A 22,603-nucleotide genomic window follows, 5' to 3' on the forward strand; every position below is an offset into this window, starting at 1 on the left:
AGTGTATAACAGGTTTGGATTGTTCTAAAGTTATTGTTTGTCATGTGCATACAAATAGCCTTAGGAAAGAGACAAATCAGTTCCTATTTTTATGACTAACAATATCAAGCTTCTTTGGATTCAAATATGACAAATTAGATCCTAGTTGTCAAGAAATTTTTTAAATGTTGAATCAAATATGATAAATTAATTCATAGTTGTCAAGAACATTTTTAAATGTTGATTCAAATATGATAAATTAATTCATAGTTGTCAAGAACATTTTTAAATGTTGATTCAAATATGATTATTGTTTGTATCAAAGTATATGGCGTGTTTGGATTTTTTAAAGTTATTGTGCGCCATATACATACCCTTAGAAAAGAGACAAATTAGTTCCTATTTTTATGTATAACAATACAAAGCTTCTTTGGATTTAAATATGACAAATCGGTTCCTAGTTGTCAAAAGCACTTTTTAAATGTTAATTCAAATATGATTATTGTTTGTATCAAAGTGTATGGTGATTTAGATTTTTTAGTTATTTTCTATCATGTGCATGATAAAAATGGATTTGTTTGTATTAAAGTGAATGACATGTGCATGATAGAAATGATTTTTTTTTGTATTAAAGTGTATGGCATGTGCATGATAGAAATGGATTTTTTTGTAATAAAGTGTTTGGTTATTGTCAGCCACAACCTTTATTGATGAGTACTCGAATTGATCATTACCGTTAAAAATTTAGTCACCCTAATTAAGATAAGTACTCAATCATTATTGTTAAAAATTTTGTTAATCTACTAACAGATTACTGATGTGGTTTTTTTTTTAGTTTTTTACGAACTCTTTTATAATTAGTCCAGAACATTTATTTTAATTTAATTGTTTCCATTCTCCGATGCCTCTATCCACTGTCGCCCTCCCAAACAACTCACCGTTTCCTTTCCTCTTGCTCAGCTTCTTCATTGTCACACAACATTTAAACCTTTGTGCTCCAAAATAACAAATCATTCAAGCTCGCAACGACTTCTTGCGTTGTAACTTCATCGTTCCCCCTTTATGCTTCAATAATTGCATGAATAATTGCAACAAATGTTGAAAGCTGGAATAATAATCAATTCCAACATGAAGCAGTTTCACATGTGTAACACCCCTAACCCTTATCCGTCACCGGAACAGGGTTACAGAGCATTACCGAACCTTTGTTACACATATTAAGAATCAATCATATAACACTCATATTGTCCCTTAGATGGACCCTCGAGACCCAATATTCACCTTAGAAGTGAATCGGGACTAAATCGGGTACTCAGGGTATTTTTTTCAAAATCTAAAAAATTTTCTTAGAAGCAGGGGATCCACACCCGTATGGCAGGTCGTGTGAGCCACACGACCAGGAGACACGCCCGTGTCTTAGGCCATGTGGGCATTTGATATGAGGCACACGGTCGTGTCCCAGCCTGTGTCATTACCCTTGTAACTCTCTAACTTGGGTCACACGGCTAACCGCACGTCTGTGTGCTAGGTTGTGTGCAAGGTGTAGGGGTTACACGGCCAAGCCACATGTCCGTGTGCTAGGCCGTGTGTAAAAACCTGGGTATTCTGTTTTGAAATTCAAGGTGTAGGGGACACACGGCTAGACTACACGCCCATGTCTCAAGCTATGTGTCACATACGGCTGAGACACAAGCCTATGTATCTGCCCTTGTGGACGAAAATAGGTCATTTTAAGGCCATTTTTCTCACCCATTTTGACATTAACCTGCACTCAACATTCACATACACCAATATATTCCAACCAAGCAATCAATACAAGCTAAAACATGCTCTCAACATGACATAACATCACAATATTTCATTTACTTATACCTACCTATTTAACTCATTTCATTGATTTATCAAATTCTACTACTAATTACATACATACAAACATTTAAGATTCACAACCACAATTTAAACTATTTCATTGCCAAACCAACCCTATACATGCCATATAAACCAAAATTTACATTGCAAAAACTATCGGAATAAACTGGATAGTATAGCTTGATGTGTTGATCCGATCTTCCGACTACACGTTAATCTACAAGAAAATTAAACAACACGAGTAAGCTTAATGAATCTTAGTAAGTTCAATAGGTTAAACATTAATCTTACTGAACTTAATATAATAAAATAAATTAAATTGTAAATAAATCATATATTTTCCCTGTCAAATACAATATAATCAATAAACACTTCCTTCAGATCAATATCAATAATAATCTATAAATCTTTCAATTCAATCACATAAGTCTCTTACCATTTCTTACTGAATCGAAGAACGGCTTACGGATATGAGTATATCGTTCTTTTTGTGCTATAGTCTAACTATGGTCTTACACATGCATTGTCATGGCCCTGCCATGGTCTTACATTTGTAGTGCCATAACCCAATTATGGATCTTATCATCAGAATGCCATAGCCCAGCTATGGTCTTACACATGTATCTATACTGCCATGGTCCAACCATGGTCTTACGTTCAAGGTGTCATAACCTAGTTATGGTCTTTTCATTAAAATGTCATAGCCCAGCTATGGTCTTACATTTAAAAATTTTCATGATCCAACCATGGTCTTATCCGTCAATTCATTCTTTGCCACGGAACAATCGTACTCAACCTTGCGTTCTATTTGTTTTAAACATTCAATTCAATTTTCATACTTTTACAATAATCTTAATTTCAACAACAAAATATGAATAAATATATTATATCATTCCTAAATTAACAAATAATCATGAAAGTTTAACCATATGAACTTACCTAGGTTGGATTGTAAAATTGGTAGTAGTTTAGAGACTACTCAGCTAATTTTCATTTTTCTCGTTGATCTACGAACTCTTGATCTAGAATGTAAAATTTTTCATTCATTAGCATATATTTCAATTTCAGCCCACTTCACAATTTATACCCTTCAAATTTCGAAATTACACAATTACCCTAACTTTTACAGTTTTTGCAATTTAGTCCCTCACAAATTAACTCATCAAATGAGCTAATTTTTCTCAATTAACACTTTATCTAAATATTATAAGCTATTACACAGCCTTTAATAAATATAGCTATTACACAGCCTTTAATAAATATACTTTAATACCAAACCCTAATATTTAATCTTTTTGAATTTGGTCCTAAAATCAATTTCTATTGAAATTACTTGATAAAATCTTCATAAAACAAAATTAAAACTTCAAATCCATGTTAATTCATCATAAAAATCCAGAAATCATCAATGGTAACTTTCAAAATTACCCATAGAATAAAAACTAATGAATTAAATAGTTGGGCCTAATTGTAAAAGTCTTAAAAATACAAAATTACAAGAAAAGAGCAAGAATTGAACTCACATGATGCAAAAATATGAAAAACCAACTTATAGGACCTTAAATGGCATTTTTGGACTGAAAATTAGAAGAATAATAGCCTAGAAAAGTTTAGAATTCAATTTATTTAAGTTAATTTCACAAAATTTACAATTTTGCCCTTTAATCACATGATTTTTGTTTTCTTTTCTGCTTATGCCGCCTCATGCCTTTATTTTAGGCATAATTGTTCCTTAAGTCCTCCTTTGTTCATTAATTAAGCAATTTAATCACTATTTCTTTAATTAGCAAGTTTTGCACCTTTTTCAATTTAGTCATTTTTAGTTAATTAACTATCGAAACATTAAAATTTTCTAACGTAACTTTAATACTACCTTAATGACACTCCGTAAATATTTATAAAAATATTTACAGCTCAGTTTATAAAATCGAGGTCTTGATACCTCGTTTTCAAAACCAATTAATCTAACAAATATTTCTAAAGCATAATTCACTAATTCATAAGCCTTCCTAAATTCACAATCGACTCATAAACACTATATAATAAAATTTACGAGCTCACTTTTCAGATTTAGTAGTCTCGAACTACTGTTTCCGACACCACTAAAAATTGGGTTGTTACAACATGTTTAGAAAACTAGTTAGGAAGATGATCCAATACCTTCTTTCCCGTTACTTTATCGATGATATCAGCTTTGAAGTTGAGGAAGCCTTTTCGCTTTCCAAACATACCAACTCCCTGTTATCAAAGAAAACAATCAATCTAAAGTTCTGTCATCAAAGGGAAAAAAGTGAGTACTATAGGAGATATTTGACATGTTAGAGTTGTGTGACCCAAATTCTAAGAGATTGCTTGTAAGTCAAGTTAAACAAAATATATTTTCTTTCTAGAAGATTTAGTATTTATTAGTATAATATATTTAGCATTTATTAGCATAGTTTATTTGACCTACTAATTTACCCTATAAATAGGTTCTTTTACAACCTTAGAAAAGACACTCATTAGAGATTAGAACTCATAACACATTTAAAGAATTTTGTGTTTACGTTTTGAGGGTTCTTTGTTTTCGGGTTTTTAGGGTTTAGTTTTTATCTCCATTTTTTGTACTATTCGTTCTTTTGCCATTATAGTAAAATTATCTTAGCCTGTGGTTTTTTATCTTCTTTGGAGGGATTTTTCCACGTTAAATTTGTGTGTTCAATTTCTCATTTTATTCTGTTATTTTTTTACTTGTTGCTTAATCGGGTTGATCCTAACAAGTGGTGTCAGAGCTAGTTCATTTTTCATAGATCAACCCGTTTAGATATGACAGCAGCAAGGTTTGAAATTGAGAAGTTTGATGGTGAGACAAATTTCAATCTGTGGTAAGTTCGGATGATGACAATTCTAGTTCAAATCGAATTGAAAAAGGTTGTTACCGGGAAAAAGCCTGAGATTCTAAATCAAACAGAATGGGAAGAGCTTGATGAAAAAGCCTTGTCTGCCTTATGGAAAAGGTTAGAAACTCTTTATGCGGCTAAGCCTCTGGCTAACCGTTTAGTGTTGAAAAAATGTCTATTTACGTTTCGCATGAACGAATGTGAGCTTCTTAGAAATCACATCAGTCAATTCATTACTCTTTTAAATGATTTAAAGAACATTTAGGTTCATATTGACGATGAAGATTAGGTTATGTTATTATTGTGCTCTTTACCCCATTTATACAAGTCTTTCAGGGAGACCCTAATTTATGACAGAGACAAACTCTCGTTCGAATATATGAAGGGTCATTTGTTAAGTAGAGACAAACTCAACAATGAGTTTGGTTTGGATAGTAAAATAGATAGACAAGCTTCCGTTTTGGTAGCATCAAAGAAACGAGACAAAATGTGTCGCTATTGTAAAAAGTTAGGTCACGTCAAAGCAGATTGTTATAAATCGCGAAATAAAAGAGTTGCTGAGAGTAACGAGGAAGATGTAGCTGATGCTAATTTGGCCGATAAAAGTGGTGATGATTTCTTGTTAGTGTCAACAAGCGATAACTCTAAGCTCACGTCTGAGTGGATTCTAGATTCGAGATATTCTTTCCATATTTGTTTCAATAGATAATGGTTCTCCACATATAGTTCGGTTAAAGGTGGAGAATTGTGTGCATGGGAAACGATTCATCTAGTAAGGTAATTGGTATTGGTACTATTAAAATTAGGATACACGATGGGATAATTAGGACACTCCTAGATGTGAGGTATGTACCTGATTTACGAAAGAATCTTATCGCTTTGAGTATTTTAGACTTGAAAGGATACAGAATCAACATCGAGTCGAGCGACATTAAAGTATCTCATGGAGCTCTCGTTTTGTTAAAAGGTAAAAGAACTGGCAGTCTTCATATTCTGGAAGGTTCTACAGTGACCGGTGAAATCGGACGTCCCTTGTCCGTTATGGAGTCGAAGTCAACTCGTTTGAAGCAGAGGCAACTTGGTCATATGAGGGAAAAAGGTATGACCGTTTCGTTGAAAAGAGGTTCTCTTTCGGATGTAGGTTTTGAAAAGTTAGGGCACTATGTTCGAAAAAATCAGACCCGGGTTAGTTTTGATTTGGAAGTGCACAAGTCGAAGGCTAGAAGTCTTCCAGCTTCTAAGCACAGATTCGACTCAGTCAATTCCCTACATAGTTCAAGATTGGCCCGTGACGGGCTTTGGCAAAGATGGCGTTGTAAGAATTCTTGTCAAGGTGGAGATTGTTAGAGTTGTGTGACCCAAATTTTAATAGATTGCTTGCAAGTCAAGTTAAACAAAATATATTTTCTTTCTAGAATATTTAGTATTTTTTAGTATAATATATATTTAGCATTTATTTGCATAGTTTATTTGACCTACTAATTTATCCTATCAATAAGTTCTTTTACAATTTTAGAAAAGACACTCATTAGAAATTAGAACTCATAACACATTTAGAGAATTTTATGTTTACGTTTTGAGGGTTCTTTGTTTTCGGGTTTTCGGGGTTTAGTTTTTATCTCCATCTTTTGTACTCTTCATTCTTTTGCCATTATAGTAAAATTATTTTTGACCGTGGTTTTTCATCCCCTTTGGAGGGGGTTTTCCACGTTTAATTTGTGTGTTCAATTTCTTAATTTATTTCGCTTTTTTTTTTACTTGTTGCTTAATCGGGTCGGTCCTAACATGACATTTCCTTTTTTGTTTAGCAAATTCAGAATTTGCTTAAAACCCACAGCAACATCCATCAGATGTAGCTTCCTATAATTTATTTAACAATTCTTCCATGATTTTCAGTACGAGAGATAAAAACAAGTAAAACAAAAAGCACCCATACCAAAAGGCTCAATGATGAATGCAAGTATTATGAAGTGAATAAGTACTTAAAGTCACGTTCCCATTAGCCAAAATCCCATTTTCACTCTCCAGATTCTTTAATCATGGTCTAAACAAAGATGACTCAATAGCAGCCCTGTAAAATTTACGTCATGAATGATCAGACAATGGGTTCTTACCGAATTCCGAAATATCAAAGAACTGAAATCAAAAAAGAAAAAAGGCGATTCACCTGAAGTCTACTATGAGAATACTAGTTGAGCAAAAGAAACCAAAATATAAAATGTTAGCCATAGAAAAAATATATATTCTTTCAAAGTTTTGAAAACAATGTTAATCATTATTCTAAACCTTTCCCACATAAGATTTTATTATGATAATCTCTAAGATGCATGCATGCATGCATGTATCTGTAATGATTAGATGCTGTCCACTATCATTAGGAAGGATCAAGTAAAAATATCCCAACAATCAAGTAAAAATATCAAATTTTTTGGATTTTTTCTTATCAAACAAATTATTTTAATATTTTTAAAAGGCATGCAAGATTTAACTGTAAAAAAATTTCACACTATATAAAATTAAATATTTCTTTTCAATATGCAAAAAAGAATAACTAATACTATACTAAAATTTTCATAAATATCATTTAAATTAAAAAAAACTTGACCTTAGTCCTATTTCTCAATACTATGCATCCTAAATTGCACTATCCACTTTTTTATAAAATCGAGCTCATCAATGATAGAATCTATTGAAAATTCTTAAGCTATCTCTTTTTCGATGTACCACCAAGTAAGTTGAAAGAAAATCATCTCCATTCTATTGCGAAGCCTTATCTTCACAATTTTCATGGTTGAAAATGCTCATTCCATTATTGCAGTAGACACGAAAAGAGTTAGCACAAGACGAATAATTCTATTAAAAAGAGGATAAATACTTGACTTATTTGTCTTAGCTAGCACTTGACACAACTCAACAACTATAAAAGCTTTTTACAACTCCGTGTTTGGATGAGCATCAAGTTAAAAATGCTCCAATTAAATCTTCATGTGTAGTTCTCCTTACTCCGTAAAATCACCAAGATAAAAATCATTCATAAGCTTGATATTTTAAGTTACTGATATTTTAATAATATAAAACAAAACTTGCGGCTATAAAATAGCTACTACAAAATAGATGCATTAATGTTGAAGCAATAGTTAAAAAAGCAAAAAGAAAATTGAATTTCATTATTAATTTTAATATTTTAATATTTTAATATTTTTGATACATTTATTATTGTAAAATATTACAATAATATAAATTTTGAAGCATAATAATATAACCTTACAATTTTAATCATTACAACGCATTCTAATTAATCAAAGAAAATGTCAAGATGTAAATATGAAAACGAACTATTTATCGCTTAATTATATTAGTTTTCACATTTGCTAAGATGTTTCAACTTTTAAGAAGATTTAACAAAGCTTTGCAAATAGTATAACAAATCTGATCGTCTTCTAACCCAAAGTCCAAGGGGTTCAGGTCAGCTCATAATTATTTAGCTTCAAGAAGAATGGAAGAGTATGGAGCCACATTATAGGTGCTGCCAATTCCAGGGACTCCTTCACCCACAAAATCATCCGGCGACGCAAGATTGGTGTCCACCTGCAGTTTCAATATCCATTCCTAATCTCAGTTCAAGCTATCAACAACACAACACTGTTTCTATATTAACAATCAAAACATGCTTATTCCCAAACAGGCTTTGTAGCTTTTATAATATGGAAAATTGCAGTTAATAATGCTAATAAAATCTTCATTTCCTATGAAAGTGCATTGGTGGAATCATAGATCACTAAAAAGTGCCAAGTGAACAGAATCAGGTAGTTTGAGACTAACCACACGGAACCAACGCCTCTTTGGTGGCGCTGGGGGTATAGAAACTTTAACGAAAAAGTCATGAGCATTGAATGCGAGATAGATTTCTCCACCACCTTTGTCATGAAGCCTGCAAGAAAAGAAATCGATCATGCACACACATAAAGGCACATCGGAGCCCCCAAGAATATTTACAGCCATGGGATGGATAAAGATAAAGCAAACAAAATTGTTGTTTCTGAACAACATAATCAGTCGATGAAGCCAAATGTGGATATACAAGGAACGTGGTGAGTAATGTCAACACATTACTTAAATCACAAATGACTAGGGGACATCAACAACCTATTAAGAGACATGTAAATTTCTTACGTAAATGCGAGGAATTTGCTGTCTGGGTTGTCCCAGTTATCCTCATGCCAAGTCACATCACTCTGCACACATAAAGCACCCATTGAGCTTCAGAGGATGTCAAAGCACAACGTAGTTTCACCAAGACAAGTGTAAAGAAAAATACTCTGTCGAGAAAATTCTCATGGGAAAATACTCGATGCTTTTGCCGATAGTGTATCACCTCAGAGAAAAACCTGAAGTGGTCACTCTTCCTTGCATTCAACTGTTTCAACATAAATAATACCATCAAGCAAGTACTATTTAGATCAAAGTTATTTAAAAAATGATAAATTTTAACCTGTTGCCACTGGAAATTATTAAGAGCAGTATCATGCCCGTAACTGTTGTTATTACCGTATCGTGTATGCCCATATTCATCTCCCATTAGCATCATAGGAACTCCCTAATAATGATGCACTCAATGATTATAGTTTCTACAAGTTCAATCGCAGTATAAAGCAAATAATAGAAATCTAAGAGCAAAAATCAACAGAGCTTATGGATACACAAAATAGACACTGTTTAAACAGATAGTTGGGGGTATCAAAGGGGACAGTTCCAGGACCTCTCGAGACCTCTCACTCCATGAAGCATATGACGTGCAAAATTAGTGTCTAATATCTCTACCTGTGATACCATCAATGCCAAATGGAAGTTTTTCATTTGCCGGAAACGCAGGGCAATAATATCAACATTGTCAGTTTCTCCTATCAAAGAAATACAGGAAAAAGGAGTTTAGATGGAACAAATTTTAATAAAATGATACAATTGAACATATTCACTTAACTGGAGACTCAAACCATGCAAAGAAATGAAAGGAAACAAGCTAAAGCCACTAAGGTAGTCCAAAACTATCATTATGCATGCTTAGAGAAAGAATATAAAAACAATTTCGAAGGGGGAAAAAACATTTTTTTACATACCTTCAAACCCGCAATTCCAACTAAAGTTGTCATTGCTTCCATCATTTCCACCTTCTCCATTGGCTTCATTGTGCTGTCAAAACAAGCAGTAAGTGCAAATACTTCATACCCCCCACCCCCCCCCCCCCACACACAAAGGAATTACTTTAATGGATGCACCGGACATCATATACCTTAAAATTGTATGAAACAAGATCACGGAGGGTGAAGCCATCATGTGCAATGACAAAATTAACACTATGGTACGGCTTGCGTTTATTTTTCTGTAGAATGAGAAAAAAAATATGTTTTACAACCATTAAAATGGAAGAAGTTAAAGGTGACTGTATCAAGTCAAATTTACAACTAAGAGCACGGAAAATACTCCTAAAATAAAGACAAATTCCAAATATGATCAATTACAACATAACGCATAAATTATAACAAAAAGCAATTTAATAACATCTTAAACAATTAAATGCTTCAAGTGCCTTCTTTTTGTCCCACATTAATGTCTAGGAATGATACGCAGACCAAAACCAAACCATGCAACAACAGCTTCATAATTTGAAAATTTGGACTGAAAATGTGGCTGGGATTCTGTTTAGCATTTCTAAATTTTCATCTATACTCTCCAAGCTTAGTAGTTAATAATATTTAAACAAGAGAATTGGGGCATAAAAAGCGCAGATGCTAGTTAGACAGCTATGATTTTCCTTGATTTTAGTATTTAGAGTGCTAATTTACAAGTACTAATATCACTGCACAAATAACACTTACCCGGTACAGGTCAGCAGATCCAGAGACGCGAGTTGCAAATGCTCCTTTCATACCAGGATCGCCCTAAATTAAGGAAAGTTCATAATTAGATACCAAACAGAGATCATCATATCATAAATAAGAAAGGATAATTTGAAGTACCCATCAAGGCCTGAAAATAATTTCAGCATCATGTAAAATAATGGTTTAGAGTATCAAAAAATTGAACTCAATACATTCCTACTTGTTTAATAAAATACAAAACTGGAAAACCCAACATACAATCTCAAGCAGTTCATAAAAGTTAAATACTACATAAATTCTTATATAATGCTTATGTTAAAATTACTTTGATGATAAACTAGGGATTCTGAAGCATCAAGCAACTTCCAGTGCAGTGTAGCCAAGAAGAAACCCCAAGTGCTAAGATGCAAGACAATCTAGCAAGTGCCCCACTCCAACCATCACTACCACCACCAAACCCCAACCCCCAAGGCGAGGTACCTTTATTCAGAGGCAAATGGAGCAAAAAACCTAACTCAGTTAAGTTTGCTTATCTTTTCTTAAAATTTACAGTTTCTATTGTTACATTCAACCGACAAAAAAGACAAATTATGTATCTTTAAAATGAAAAGGTTGAATGGTCTATGCATAACCTCTCATCAGATTTGGAACAGCAGGAGCCTACAGTGCCATTTAATAGCATTTGGGATTTGTTGAATACTAGGCAATTGAGGAGAGTTAATGCTTAAAGTTTAATAGAGTGATCTATGTTTCCTTAGTTCATGCTTTGCTTCACAGTTCATACATGTGAATCCTTGGTTTGCACCTTGCACCTCAGGATTATGCTCATCCTTGCACCTTTAGCATGCCTCAGACTGCACTGGTCTTGCAATGCCATCAAGGTAAACTTAATACGGCTAGAATCCTTTTATGCATAGCCAACCAGTCAATCCATTAGGTAAGAGTAAAAGATCCCTTTCAATCACAACAAATGGGTCAATGTTCTCTTAGTTTCCCATTGACTCTGTGTTCACTCTGAAGTTAAATCCGAATCAATGTGAATTACTTGTATGTTCATGTAACAAAATATTTGTTCCATATGGTGCTACCTTTATAAATCTTCTTAGATCATCACGGTACTTTCCATTCCACTCAGCCCACCTGCAAAACAGAAATTGAAAGTCATAGAGGAAAGGTGCACTGTGCTCTTAGAAGTGAAATTTTCCGGGAAGAAAAAAAGAACTATTTGAAGTAGAAAGCTAGAGGTGGAAACCTATGATTAATCACACAATCATGCAACTAGGAGATAATAAGTGCAGACTCCAGAAAAGAAAACCAAGAACTGCAGGCAAGCCATAAAAATCTTTTTGTATCCAAAGAAAACTAAGTGATGCCATCCTCGCTGACATATACAATGGCAAAAAATAAAGAAATCTTACATAGAAAAGTAGGGAAAATGCCAAAATTGCATGTATCTTTCTCAAAGTTCAAAAATCAAAAGAAAACACTCCTCCCTCGAGGTTTCTATAACTAGATTTACTGCCAACTAGGGAGGTTAGTAACAATGACTGCACTTACAAGTTAAAAGTATTATTTGAAAATGAAATAGTGAAGAAGTAATTTCAGCCAGAGCTGGTCTTACGTGCTCTAAATGCTCTAGTTCCTTAAACAAACAGAATGAAGATCAAATGTTTTTTTAAGCCAACTACCTGTCCCAGTTAGGAAAACTGCCAACAAGATAGAGCCCTCCACAATCCCAAGGTTCAGCAATAATTTTGCACCTTGATAAGGTAGCATCTTTCGCAATAGCCTGGTTCATAAAGAATGAGTCAACAACTCACAAAAGGAAACAGCAACTTGACAGTTCCCCCCCCCCCCCCCCCAAACAAAAAGAAAAAAAGGAAAAGGCAAAACTCTTAAGAATAAAAGAATTGAGAGCAAAAACTTTAGCAATGCTTTGATTATAATCTTTTAGAATAGGAGAATAAACCTAACAAAAAATATCCTCAGTAGATCTGGCTGTTAAACCATAATAGTATGTTGCCCTGTTATCGTACCATGTTAGATCAAAAGGGACTTTAAACCACTGTACTTTGAATAAAGCAGATATGCAGCGTGTAGCAATTTATAGTGAAAAGGCATTTAAGCCACCTACCCTGATAAGTGGAGGAGCACCAAGAGGAGAACCATCTGTGCCTCGACAAAGAACACTGGCAAGGTCAAACCGAAATCCATCTATGTGATATTCAACAACCCTACATTTGGTAATAGCAAAGAATAGGAAACATGTCAGCCAATAAAAAATTGTTGGTTTCACCATATGTTAGGGTTTTCTGGTGTCCAGTAAGAAACTCTTGAAAGACTGAATTTTGTTGGTTCAAAGATAATACACACGCATAAAAGGTAAGAAAAATAAAATGTTGAACATTATTGATTATTCTCCAGGTGTAATTAAGTATGTTGACTGACTTAAATACAGATTATCCAACTGATTAAAAGTGTATCATAATTCAGTTAAGCCAATTCTGTTTTTCCTTCTTGAGTTGAAAATTATCCAACTGCAGAACTAAGTGTGTATGCTAAAGCCCATTTAAACTTTCTTGAGTTAGTAGTAATTCCCATCAAAAGGAAAACCACAACAGCACTACATCTCAAATTATTTGTACATGAAACAATAATAAAACAGGACTTACAATTTAACGAACAACCCAGCAAACACTTAAAAAAAAAAGGGAAATAAGGAAGGAAAGAAAACAATTCAGGACAGGATGTTAAAACCAAAAAAAAAAGGTTTCAAATTGCTTTAACTAAAAAGAAATATCTATATTATTAGCAGAAAAAGGCATGAGTTCCTATAGGATTCGTATCCATACCAGTGTCTTAAGCTGTCAATTATGAGCTCCATGACAACAGGATGATTGCAGTTGAATGTATTCCCTGAAGAACACCAAGTTTGCATCTCAAAAATCTTTATATTAGATAGAGGAAATTATAAATCTTCGTAAAAAATAATATAGATCCCAAATTCATCCTGTTTTGCACTCTCTGAAATAATTGTTTTAGACGAATTCTTAACCGCCCAGCAATTGATTCATGAGAGTGTAAACACCAGAAAAAGAAGCTAGATGTAAAACTAATGCCTGAGCTAAACCACTATATTTATGAAAGATGAATAAAGTGATCCAAATGTTGAAATATTTTACATCTTTATCACAGAGAAGACAAATTCAAAAGACATGCCTCGGGTCATACTCTGCACCAAACTTATGCAAACAGCAAGATCTTGACTTCAGTAGCATCACAATAACAGATGAGAAACAGAAACATAAGAGGTTGAAAGTTGAAGAAAGATGCTAAATTCTTAATCAGACAAAATTATGGTAGTTTCTTTCTAAATTCGAGTGACTTAAGATGGGAATTATCTTTATAATTATCAAAGCAGGCAGAGATCATATCAATAGCTATGTAGACCTGGAAAGAGAAGATATAAGATTCTGAGAAGTAAGTTAGAAAACAAAACAATCTCAAAAGCAGTCTTGATATTCTAACAAGAGACTAGCAATGAGTTACTTTTACACATCTGCAAGGGAATAGCTTTTTTAGGGAAGAAATTTGTGAGTCAACTGTTCTACATCTAGAAAAAGAATAATGGAACAGATTCCTCAAGAAAACCGCAAAAAAAAGCCAAGTAGGAAACTCGGATTACCACAGCCAGAGAAGTTTAGCAGTTGACCTTTGTTGTTTAAGTCCACCATGTAATAAACCTGCAAATGAATTAGTAGGATACAACACCTGTGAGGGAAATATGTTGCATCAATAAGGAACATGATTTCTAATGCTGAAATGCCTTACTACAGTTATGGGGGAAAAGAGAAAAAAGAAAAACCACCTTGTTATCTATGCCACGAAATGAAGTGGTATAAGGATGCTTATCATCAGCTTCATTAGTGTGATTATAAACAACATCCAAAATCACCTGCATGAAAATAAAAAGTCAAGAAACACAACAATAAGCATATTTCATACTTGCAATGGAACAACAAGAAGGAAATTATCACCAATTGTACATTATGTAGTCTACTAACCATAGTGATAAAAGACAGTTACCTCAATTCCAGCCCCATGCAAGGCTTTAACCATTTCTTTGAACTCCCGAGAAGCACTAACAGCTCCTCCACCACCACTACCATAACGACTCATAGGAGCAAAGAAATTTATCGTCGAGTAACCCCATGTATTGATCTTAAATTAAAAAATAAAACAAACAGGATTCTCAGTGTTATTAAAATTTCACTACAATTAACATATACAAATTATTTAATTTATTTTTAAATAGGGTCACTGTAACAGAGCAGGTGTGACAAAAGAGCACACTATAAGACCTTGGTCCAAGAAAATTAATCCAGATAATCACAAACTGTTGTAACATGTTATTAATGGGTTTGGCATTTCATTAAGTAGTTGGAATCCTATGAACACTATCCACAAGGTGGGATCAACTACTTCAAACTATAAATAGAACCTAAACTTTCAAGTTCAGTGCAAAATATATACCAACTTATAAATTGATAACAAACTGAGCAACTGTGAAAAGAGCAGTGAAGTTAGTAACATTAAATACGTTTTGAGACCCAAAAAAAGTGTGCGTGCTTATTGAATATTCTAGTTACCATGTGATCTCTGGGATTGGGGCGCCTTTGAAACTCAAACTCGTCAAACTCAAAGACAGGAAGCAACTCCACTGCATTGATTCCAAGTTCTAGAAGGTGTGGGATCTTTAAAGAAAATTCAACAAAAAAACTGTCAGATAAATATTTGAAAAGAGTCCAATCATTTCTCTACAGACACAAATATGTAATCAACTCTCTGGAATAAGACATCCATGCAGAATGAAAGAAGTTACTCTTAACAAAATTTCCTTTAGCATGTTGATTGTCATATGGAGCACATGGCAGTTCTCTAGAGATAACAACATAATACTATGGCTTCATTCTCCCCAACCATTCTCATGCTTCTTAGTGCATATATTATCTTGCTAAGATTAATAGGGACAACTTAATTAGTTTGCATAAAAAAGTTGCTCTTCATTCAAGGAAGAGAACAACTGATGTTACAAGCATTGCAAATCCATCCTTTCAGGATGCCCTAACCCTAATGCCCATGTCTTAAACCAAAACCTGTGTTTGTGTCAATGATAAGTATCTATGTCATATGCTCAACTCTCAGTTATCAGTCACAGAGTTAAGATTGAATCAACACATCACCATGGCTTAATTATGTTAAAATGCAAACTGAAAGCACTATTAAATCTTGTAACTAATACATTATCCAAATAGCAATTTCTTAAAATGTGATGGAGCATAATGCAATAAATAAATACCTTCTCTATCAGACCAGCATAAGTGCCCCGTATATCTTGATCCAAGCAACTAGATTCGTCAGCTGTAAATGCACGAACATTCATTTCATATACGACAAGTTCTCTCTGCAATCAAGTGGAAAGTGTCATAAAAATTGAGCTGCAGAAATATTCACAGATGAGATGAACCACAAACTCAATGACTTTGATTCTAAACAAAAAAAATAGAACTTGAGGAGAACTTAATATGTGGCATAAGTGACATGGGATCCATTTACAAGATATAAAAGATAAACTTACTTCAGATATGCATCAAACAAAAGTTGCAAAACGTGAGAAAGAAAGAAACAACAAACAAACGAATGACTGATCTACCCAATAGGAGAATTGGCTGTGGGCCACAAAAACAAACTTTCTTGCCCATACCTCGGGGATATTTGGGAGCTTGTAGTCTTCTCCCCAGTCAAAAGGCAAGCTATCAAAATCATATGTTCCAAGAAATTTTGATAATTTATGCTTTGCATCTCCAAAATTTCGACGACCTTCTACTAGCTTTGCATAAGGATCTATAAGAACATTGTTGCTGTCAAACCGATGCCCTTTGTCCCAATCTTTGGGACCATCAATGCGATAACCATAGAGGACATTGCTCCGAGGCAAATCCTACATTTGGAGAGTCATTTTGGTGCAACCAGAAATCAGACTACATCATGGCAAGAAAATTAAAGAGTTGCTTCCACTGTTCAAGTATGCATATTAAAGACAACGAAATAAGAGAAGTTGATTCTAATTCAGAAACAAAGAAATTATTTCAAGAATCTTGCTAGAAATACTACCTCAATGCATATGTGCCAAATATCTCCAGTTTTGTTGAGATTAGGGTCCAAAGAAAATTCGATCATTCCACCAGCCAGCATGTCAAGTTCTCCCCTGATATACATTACCACAACAACAATGAATTACTCATCATCAACAATATTGACAAACACTACAAATATAAAGGAAGAGCAAACTTTTATACACATTTTTTCGTGAACAAAGAAATATCTGAACATATTTTTTCGTATATCTTTCCTATTTAGGAGAAAAAAAAAGCCAGTCATGAGATATCAATTTTACATGTATGATATAAAATAACATGAAGTCCACGCTAGAGGATAATAAGTTTACATAAGCTCACAAAGTAATTTAATTAAAAACAGACAAAATGAAAACAACGAATCAGGTTAACTTATCCCAGAAGAATAAGTACACAGATAATATAATGTATAAAGCAAAAAGAGGCAGTATTGTTACCTCTGGGGAAGTGATAAGCAAAGTGTAACTGCAGTCGCATGCTGTGAAAAAATGGCAAAATTGATCCCATTATCAACTTCTGATGCACCTAATGGAAATGCCTGACCTGGAAAAATTTTAAAGGATGGTGTGGCTTCTGCCATTTCAGGGGCCTCTTCCTGAAATTGCAGAGAGTGAATAAATAATGGTTTAGATCAATATATAGTGTTAGTATACATACATTGCTTCTTAGTCAGGACCAGTATCATATTTGCAAAACAAGCAAACTTAGAAAAAAAATGCAAAAGAAGTGAGCATAATAAAAGACAGAGTACTAATAATAGCAGGGCTTTTTTTTGGCTAAGCTACTAATAAAAAGCAGGTGCATGGAGCAAGTAAGGATTTTTGCAATTTACTATCAAGATGACATTTGGCCACACATCATGCACTATCCATGCAAGTTTACATCTTAAACGTGAGTAAGAGAAACAGAAGAGTAAGGTCAACTTCATTTACCTCCCTAGTCCCTTATAACTCCCACATTTCAATATTGCAGAACAAACTCAATGAAAGAGAAACAAATTCAGGAGATTAAGATACCTCAAGTACACGTTCTCTTGCCTGACGCCCGTAGACGTTTGCTGTCCTATGCTTGACACGGCTCCTTGCCTTGCAATATGCCCAAACACTCAATCACATTGCCCCTCTTTTTTTTAGTCAAATTGGAAATTTTTATGGCATCATTATAAGCATAGACATGCCTTACTTGAAAGTCGTTGCCCGCTGCTGCTACTGAATGCAATTCTACTCCACTTCAATCTAAAGTATCACTATCATATGTCAATAAATTACCCAAACTAACTGCTAAAAAAAACGCAAAAACAAGACATCCCATTTCAATATACACCATTTTCACTAGCTACCCTTAATAATTTACCGAAATAATAACATGAAATTCTCCCAATTGAGACCCGATCGAAACTTTTTCACCATTTTTTTAATTACAAGAGCTTAACAGAATATAAAAATTGAACCCATTCATATTAACTTTTTTCCTGTTTAACCCCAAGACCTGAGAAATAATATATATCAGAAAACACCAAGGTATGCATTTAAAAAAAAGGAGCATACCCCATTTGAAAATGAGAAGAAGCTCGGAAGGAAGAAAGGGTTGCATTTGCGGAAGCGAAGGAAGGAAACTTGGTACCATTTGATTTGGATATAAAAGATGAGTGTAGCATCTTTGCTTTCCTATATTTCTATCCTTATCTTATTATTCTCTTTTCCTTTGGGTAACGAAAAGACCAAACATGGAATGGATGAGATACTTGATCCTAACCCCAGACCAGAAGTTAAATAAGGATTCCAATATTAAAAAAAAAAAAAGAGGGCAGAAAAGAAACAGCTCGAAGTGAGTGAGTCTTCCGTATTCCTCTGTGTTAAGCAACAGCAATAATAATCTATGGGGATTGGATAGGGAAGAGACGAGAGATCAGTGAAGACTGATTAAGGTTTGGAGAGAGTACTGAATATGGAAGCGGGGAAGTCTGGTCTGCCACGTGAACGGAAGCGCGAGTTTTCCATGGAAACTTTCATGCGACAGTTACACGTGTGTTTTTTTATTTTTATTTCTTTTTGCTAATGCAAGCTTGCTTAGAATATCATTCATTCATTCATTGAAATCATGAAATCCTTGGATCTAGCTATCTTTATCTTTCAAAATATCTCTCTTTTAAGCACCCTGACGTGATTTTTTTTGTGAGGTCATGTAGATTGAGCGATGGACCCATACCCAACCCATAGGCCCAATATTCACAATTTGCCTCTTATTCTTCATTTTTGAAGCAAAATCTCATGCTAAACTGCGACCCACAATTATAAAACAGAAATTGCTTTATTTAGCCATCATTGTTTTTAATTTTATCATAGAGCTCCATGTGGTAGAAGCTAATATAGAAATTGTAGTTTCAAAAGCATTAATTAGGAATTGAGTTTCCAAGGCAAAAAACTGGTACCAAGGCATGTATTTGTTAAATTTTTTGACACTTGGATGGTAATTGTTCCATTTTTTTATTAATGATTTATTATCCCGGTTGCTTGGTTGACCAGCATTGAGATTATGGTTCTCCGTAACTGCTACAACACCCTAGTGTCGCGGGGCTAGACCTTTCGTCTCGCAAACCGTGCGGCCTTAGGCGATCCGTTTGCTCCAAACTCGCCTAAGTCAGCCTTTACGCCCAAAAGTGAGGATTCCTTAGAATTCCTCCAAAGCACCAATTTATATAGCGGAAGCGATTGTGCCAAAAGAAGCTACAAAAGAACAACAGAAAGAGCGCTCGCAAAGTGTTTGAGTAAATGCTCTCAATTCTTATTCACAAAGAATAATGAAACAATTCAAGAATGAGTACAAATGAGGGGGAGGCTCTCTATTTATAGTTGAGCTCCCCCAAAACCGATGGCTACAATTAAAAGCTGTATTCAATTAGGACTCTAAGTTTACAGAACTAGAAGCTGTGTACAATTAGAACTTCTAAGACTACATAGTCCTATCTTCATTATCGAGCCAATCAGGCTTCAATCTGACAGGCCTGTCCAACAGCTCTTTGAATCGGGCCAGTTCTCGTAGGCCAAATGATCCCCATCTGAGCAACAGACCTCCATTGGATGCATTTGGTGCGCTGGTCACGGGCTTTGAACTGCGGCCCGTGACATTCTCCCCCTACTTATTCTCGCAACGCCCTCGTTGCGACTTCTGAATGGCACTGACCTGATTCGCCTCGGTCTTGTCTCGTCGCCTTAGCCTTTCCCTTTCTTCGGGATTTTTGCCTCGGCTTCCGTCACTTCTTAACTCGAGCCGTCCTACTCGTCGCATTTACTCTGGTCAACTATCCCACATGCATCGCTTCTTTTCCTTTGAAGTCTGATGCACCACCCACCTCTCCCATAGGTGGAAGCCTTGTCGATGACTCGGCCAACTCCGACGCTTCACTCAACTTGAGCCTCATTGGTCTCAGCTTCAGTGTTTTCATCGCAACTCTTTCCTCTAAGTTCGATGACAAACTCACCTCTTCCTTGGGTGGAAGCCCCTCCGATGACTCACCAAGCTCAGATGTTGCCTTCCTTTTGACTCCGGCTTGCTTTGGACAGTTCCGCAACTCATGCGGACTATGGCACAAGAAGCACTTTACTCGCTTCTTTTTGCTCCTCTTTACCCTCTTGGCTTCGGCTTTTCCCTTGCTCGAACCAAGCTTCTTGGGCTCATTGTCTGCTCCATCGTTCCCCTCGATGACAGACTTTCTCGAACACTTCCGCAACCTATGCGGACCATGACACAAGAAGCACTACACTGGCTTCTTCTCGCTTTCGGCCTCCTTGGCTTCGACACCCCTTTCGCTCAAACCAAGTACCAAGGCCTTACCCACCGGCTTCTCCTTAAGCACGGATTTCCTCGGACATTTCTTCAACATGTGTGGACCGTCACAGAGAAAGCATTTTAGCTTGTCCCTTTTCCTCTTGAGTTTTTTTCTCCCAACTCGTGGTTTCCCATTACCACCATTGTCGCCGTTGCCATTGCCATTAACACTATCTTCCTTGTGATTCATTTCACATACGCCCCTTCTATCGGACTTGGAAGACCCAAGCTTGTCTTTCCCTAGACCAAGCTTCACCACGGACTCAACTACCGTCATGGCTTTCGATAGCTTTTGGACACCTCTTTGTTCCACCTCCTGTCTGACCCACGGCTTCAATCCATTCTGAAAAGCAAGCAATGCCTCTCTTTCGGTCACCTCTGAAACTTGGAGCATGAGTTCCTTGAACTCTCGAACATACTCCCCCACTGTGCCCTGTTGCGTTATTCCTTGCAACTTTGTCCGAGCTTCTTCCTCGGCAAACTGTGGGTAAAACTCTCCCTTCAACTCGTATTGGAACTCTTGCCACGTCCCAATCTCACCTTGCCTTTTATCTGTGGTCCTACCTCGCCACCATAAAAGCGCAATGTCAGTAAGAAACATTGAAGCAGTGTTTACCTTAACCGCATCCTCCATGATGCCTTTGGCACGGAAGTAGTTTTCCATCCTCCACAAGAAATTGTCCACATCACATGTAGACCTTGTCCCCACAAACTTTTTCGGCTTCGGGACATCCTCATTACTGAGTGCTGCATTTGCCACTCCTTTCCCCACGGCTGCTCGACACAAGGCCAGCTCTCCCTCGAGCTCCTCTATTCTTGTGCTCAGAGCCCTCGTTGTGACCATTGTTTCCTCCTTCAAAGCCCTCATCATGGTCTCGAGAGCATCATTCCTTTCCGACAGTTTATCCCTGTGTGAATTAAACAACTCGTTTACCTTATCCATGGTGGAACCAAGAGACATCTTTACATAGTCTCTGAACTGCTCCTTCCAGTTAGCTATGCGATCCTCGACCCCATCGAGTGCCTCCTTTACATCCTCCATGGATCCCTCGAGTTTTTCCACACGTTCCTCTACTGCCGATAATGTCTCCCTCAAAGACTTCATCGCCCACATTTGTTCGAACTCTTCTTTCGACATCCCAACGGTGCCTTTGAACCAACAACTCAGATATCACTTGGTTCAAAACTTGGCTCGGATACCACTTGTCACGGGGCTAGACCTTTCGTCTCGCAAACCGTGCGGCCTTAGGCGATCCGTTTGCTCCAAACTCGCCTAAGTTAGCCTTTACGCCCAAAAGTGAAGATTCCTTAGAATTCCTCCAAGGCACCAATTTATATAGCGGAAGCGATTGTGCCAAAAGAAGCTACAAAAGAACAACAGAAAGAGCGCTCGCAAAGTGTTTGAGTAACTGCTCTCAATTCTTATTCACAAAGAATAATGAAACAATTCAGGAGTGAGTACAAATGAGGGGGAGGCTCTCTATTTATAGTTGAGCTCCCCCAAAACCGATGGCTACAATTAAAAGCTGTATTCAATTAGGACTCTAAGTTTACAGAACTAGAAGCTGTGTACAATTAGAACTTCTAAGACTACATAGTCCTATCTTCATTATCGAGCCAATCAGCTTCAATCGACAGCTCGTCCAATGACTCTTTGAATCGGGCGGCTTCTCGTGGCCAAATGATCCCCATCTGAGCAACAGACATCCATTGGATGCATTTGGTGCGCTGGTCACGGGCTTTGAACTGCGGCCCGTGACACTAGCAAGCTGCTCGAACTTCCCAACATGGCTTAATTTATATACAAATAAATATATTTACCAAGCCTACATTATGGCCCTTGGACCTTATGAATACTTTGTTGTCTTGCAGTTTCCCAAGTAAAGGAACTACCCCCTCAAATGGGCCTAGTTGCAAATCCCTTTCACGTCTTGTTTCACGACACCTTCGTTGCGTCAAAGTTGATTCACTT

The 22,603-nt window shown here is 35.9% G+C and overlaps 1 protein-coding gene across 5 annotated transcripts; it reads right to left on the bottom strand.

Moving 5' to 3' along the window:
- Nucleotides 1–8,046: 8,046 nt before the first annotated feature.
- LOC105769570 (isoamylase 3, chloroplastic) lies at nucleotides 8,047–18,901 on the bottom strand. Of its 5 annotated transcripts, XM_012590283.2 has the most exons (24): nucleotides 18,351–18,895; nucleotides 17,981–18,038; nucleotides 17,820–17,888; nucleotides 17,241–17,398; nucleotides 16,781–16,874; nucleotides 16,371–16,607; nucleotides 15,966–16,070; nucleotides 15,256–15,360; nucleotides 14,693–14,827; nucleotides 14,475–14,561; nucleotides 14,292–14,349; nucleotides 13,459–13,522; nucleotides 12,741–12,840; nucleotides 12,295–12,395; nucleotides 11,695–11,746; nucleotides 10,604–10,666; nucleotides 10,018–10,107; nucleotides 9,845–9,917; nucleotides 9,549–9,628; nucleotides 9,220–9,324; nucleotides 9,046–9,144; nucleotides 8,901–8,962; nucleotides 8,550–8,658; nucleotides 8,047–8,315 (listed from the first exon to the last, which is right to left on the bottom strand). In XM_012590283.2, the coding sequence occupies exons 1-24, from the start codon at nucleotides 18,458–18,460 to the stop codon at nucleotides 8,205–8,207; spliced, it is 2,325 nt and encodes a 774-aa protein (XP_012445737.1). In that variant the 5' UTR covers nucleotides 18,461–18,895; the 3' UTR covers nucleotides 8,047–8,204. The 5 variants fall into 5 exon arrangements, with proteins under 5 accessions (XP_012445737.1, XP_052487285.1, XP_052487284.1 ...); XM_052631325.1 differs by lacking the exon at nucleotides 9,220–9,324 and having other exon boundaries at nucleotides 18,351–18,897; XM_052631324.1 differs by having other exon boundaries at nucleotides 9,046–9,324; nucleotides 18,351–18,897.
- Between the last annotated feature and the right edge of the window lie 3,702 nt (nucleotides 18,902–22,603).

The sequence above is a fragment of the Gossypium raimondii genome, chromosome 5 (assembly GCF_025698545.1).
Source record: "Gossypium raimondii isolate GPD5lz chromosome 5, ASM2569854v1, whole genome shotgun sequence".
NCBI classification, from domain to species: domain Eukaryota; kingdom Viridiplantae; phylum Streptophyta; class Magnoliopsida; order Malvales; family Malvaceae; genus Gossypium; species Gossypium raimondii.

Coding starts and splice junctions, on each gene's coding strand:
- LOC105769570 (XM_052631324.1), bottom strand. CDS start 18,460: ATGCTACACTCATCTTTTATATCCAAATCAAATGGTACCAAGTTTCCT. Junction 14,350..14,474: donor TTCGTGGCATAGATAACAAG/GTGGTTTTTCTT, acceptor ATTCATTTGCAG/GTTTATTACATGGTGGACTT. Junction 11,747..12,294: donor AGTTTTCCTAACTGGGACAG/GTAGTTGGCTTA, acceptor TCTGTTTTGCAG/GTGGGCTGAGTGGAATGGAA.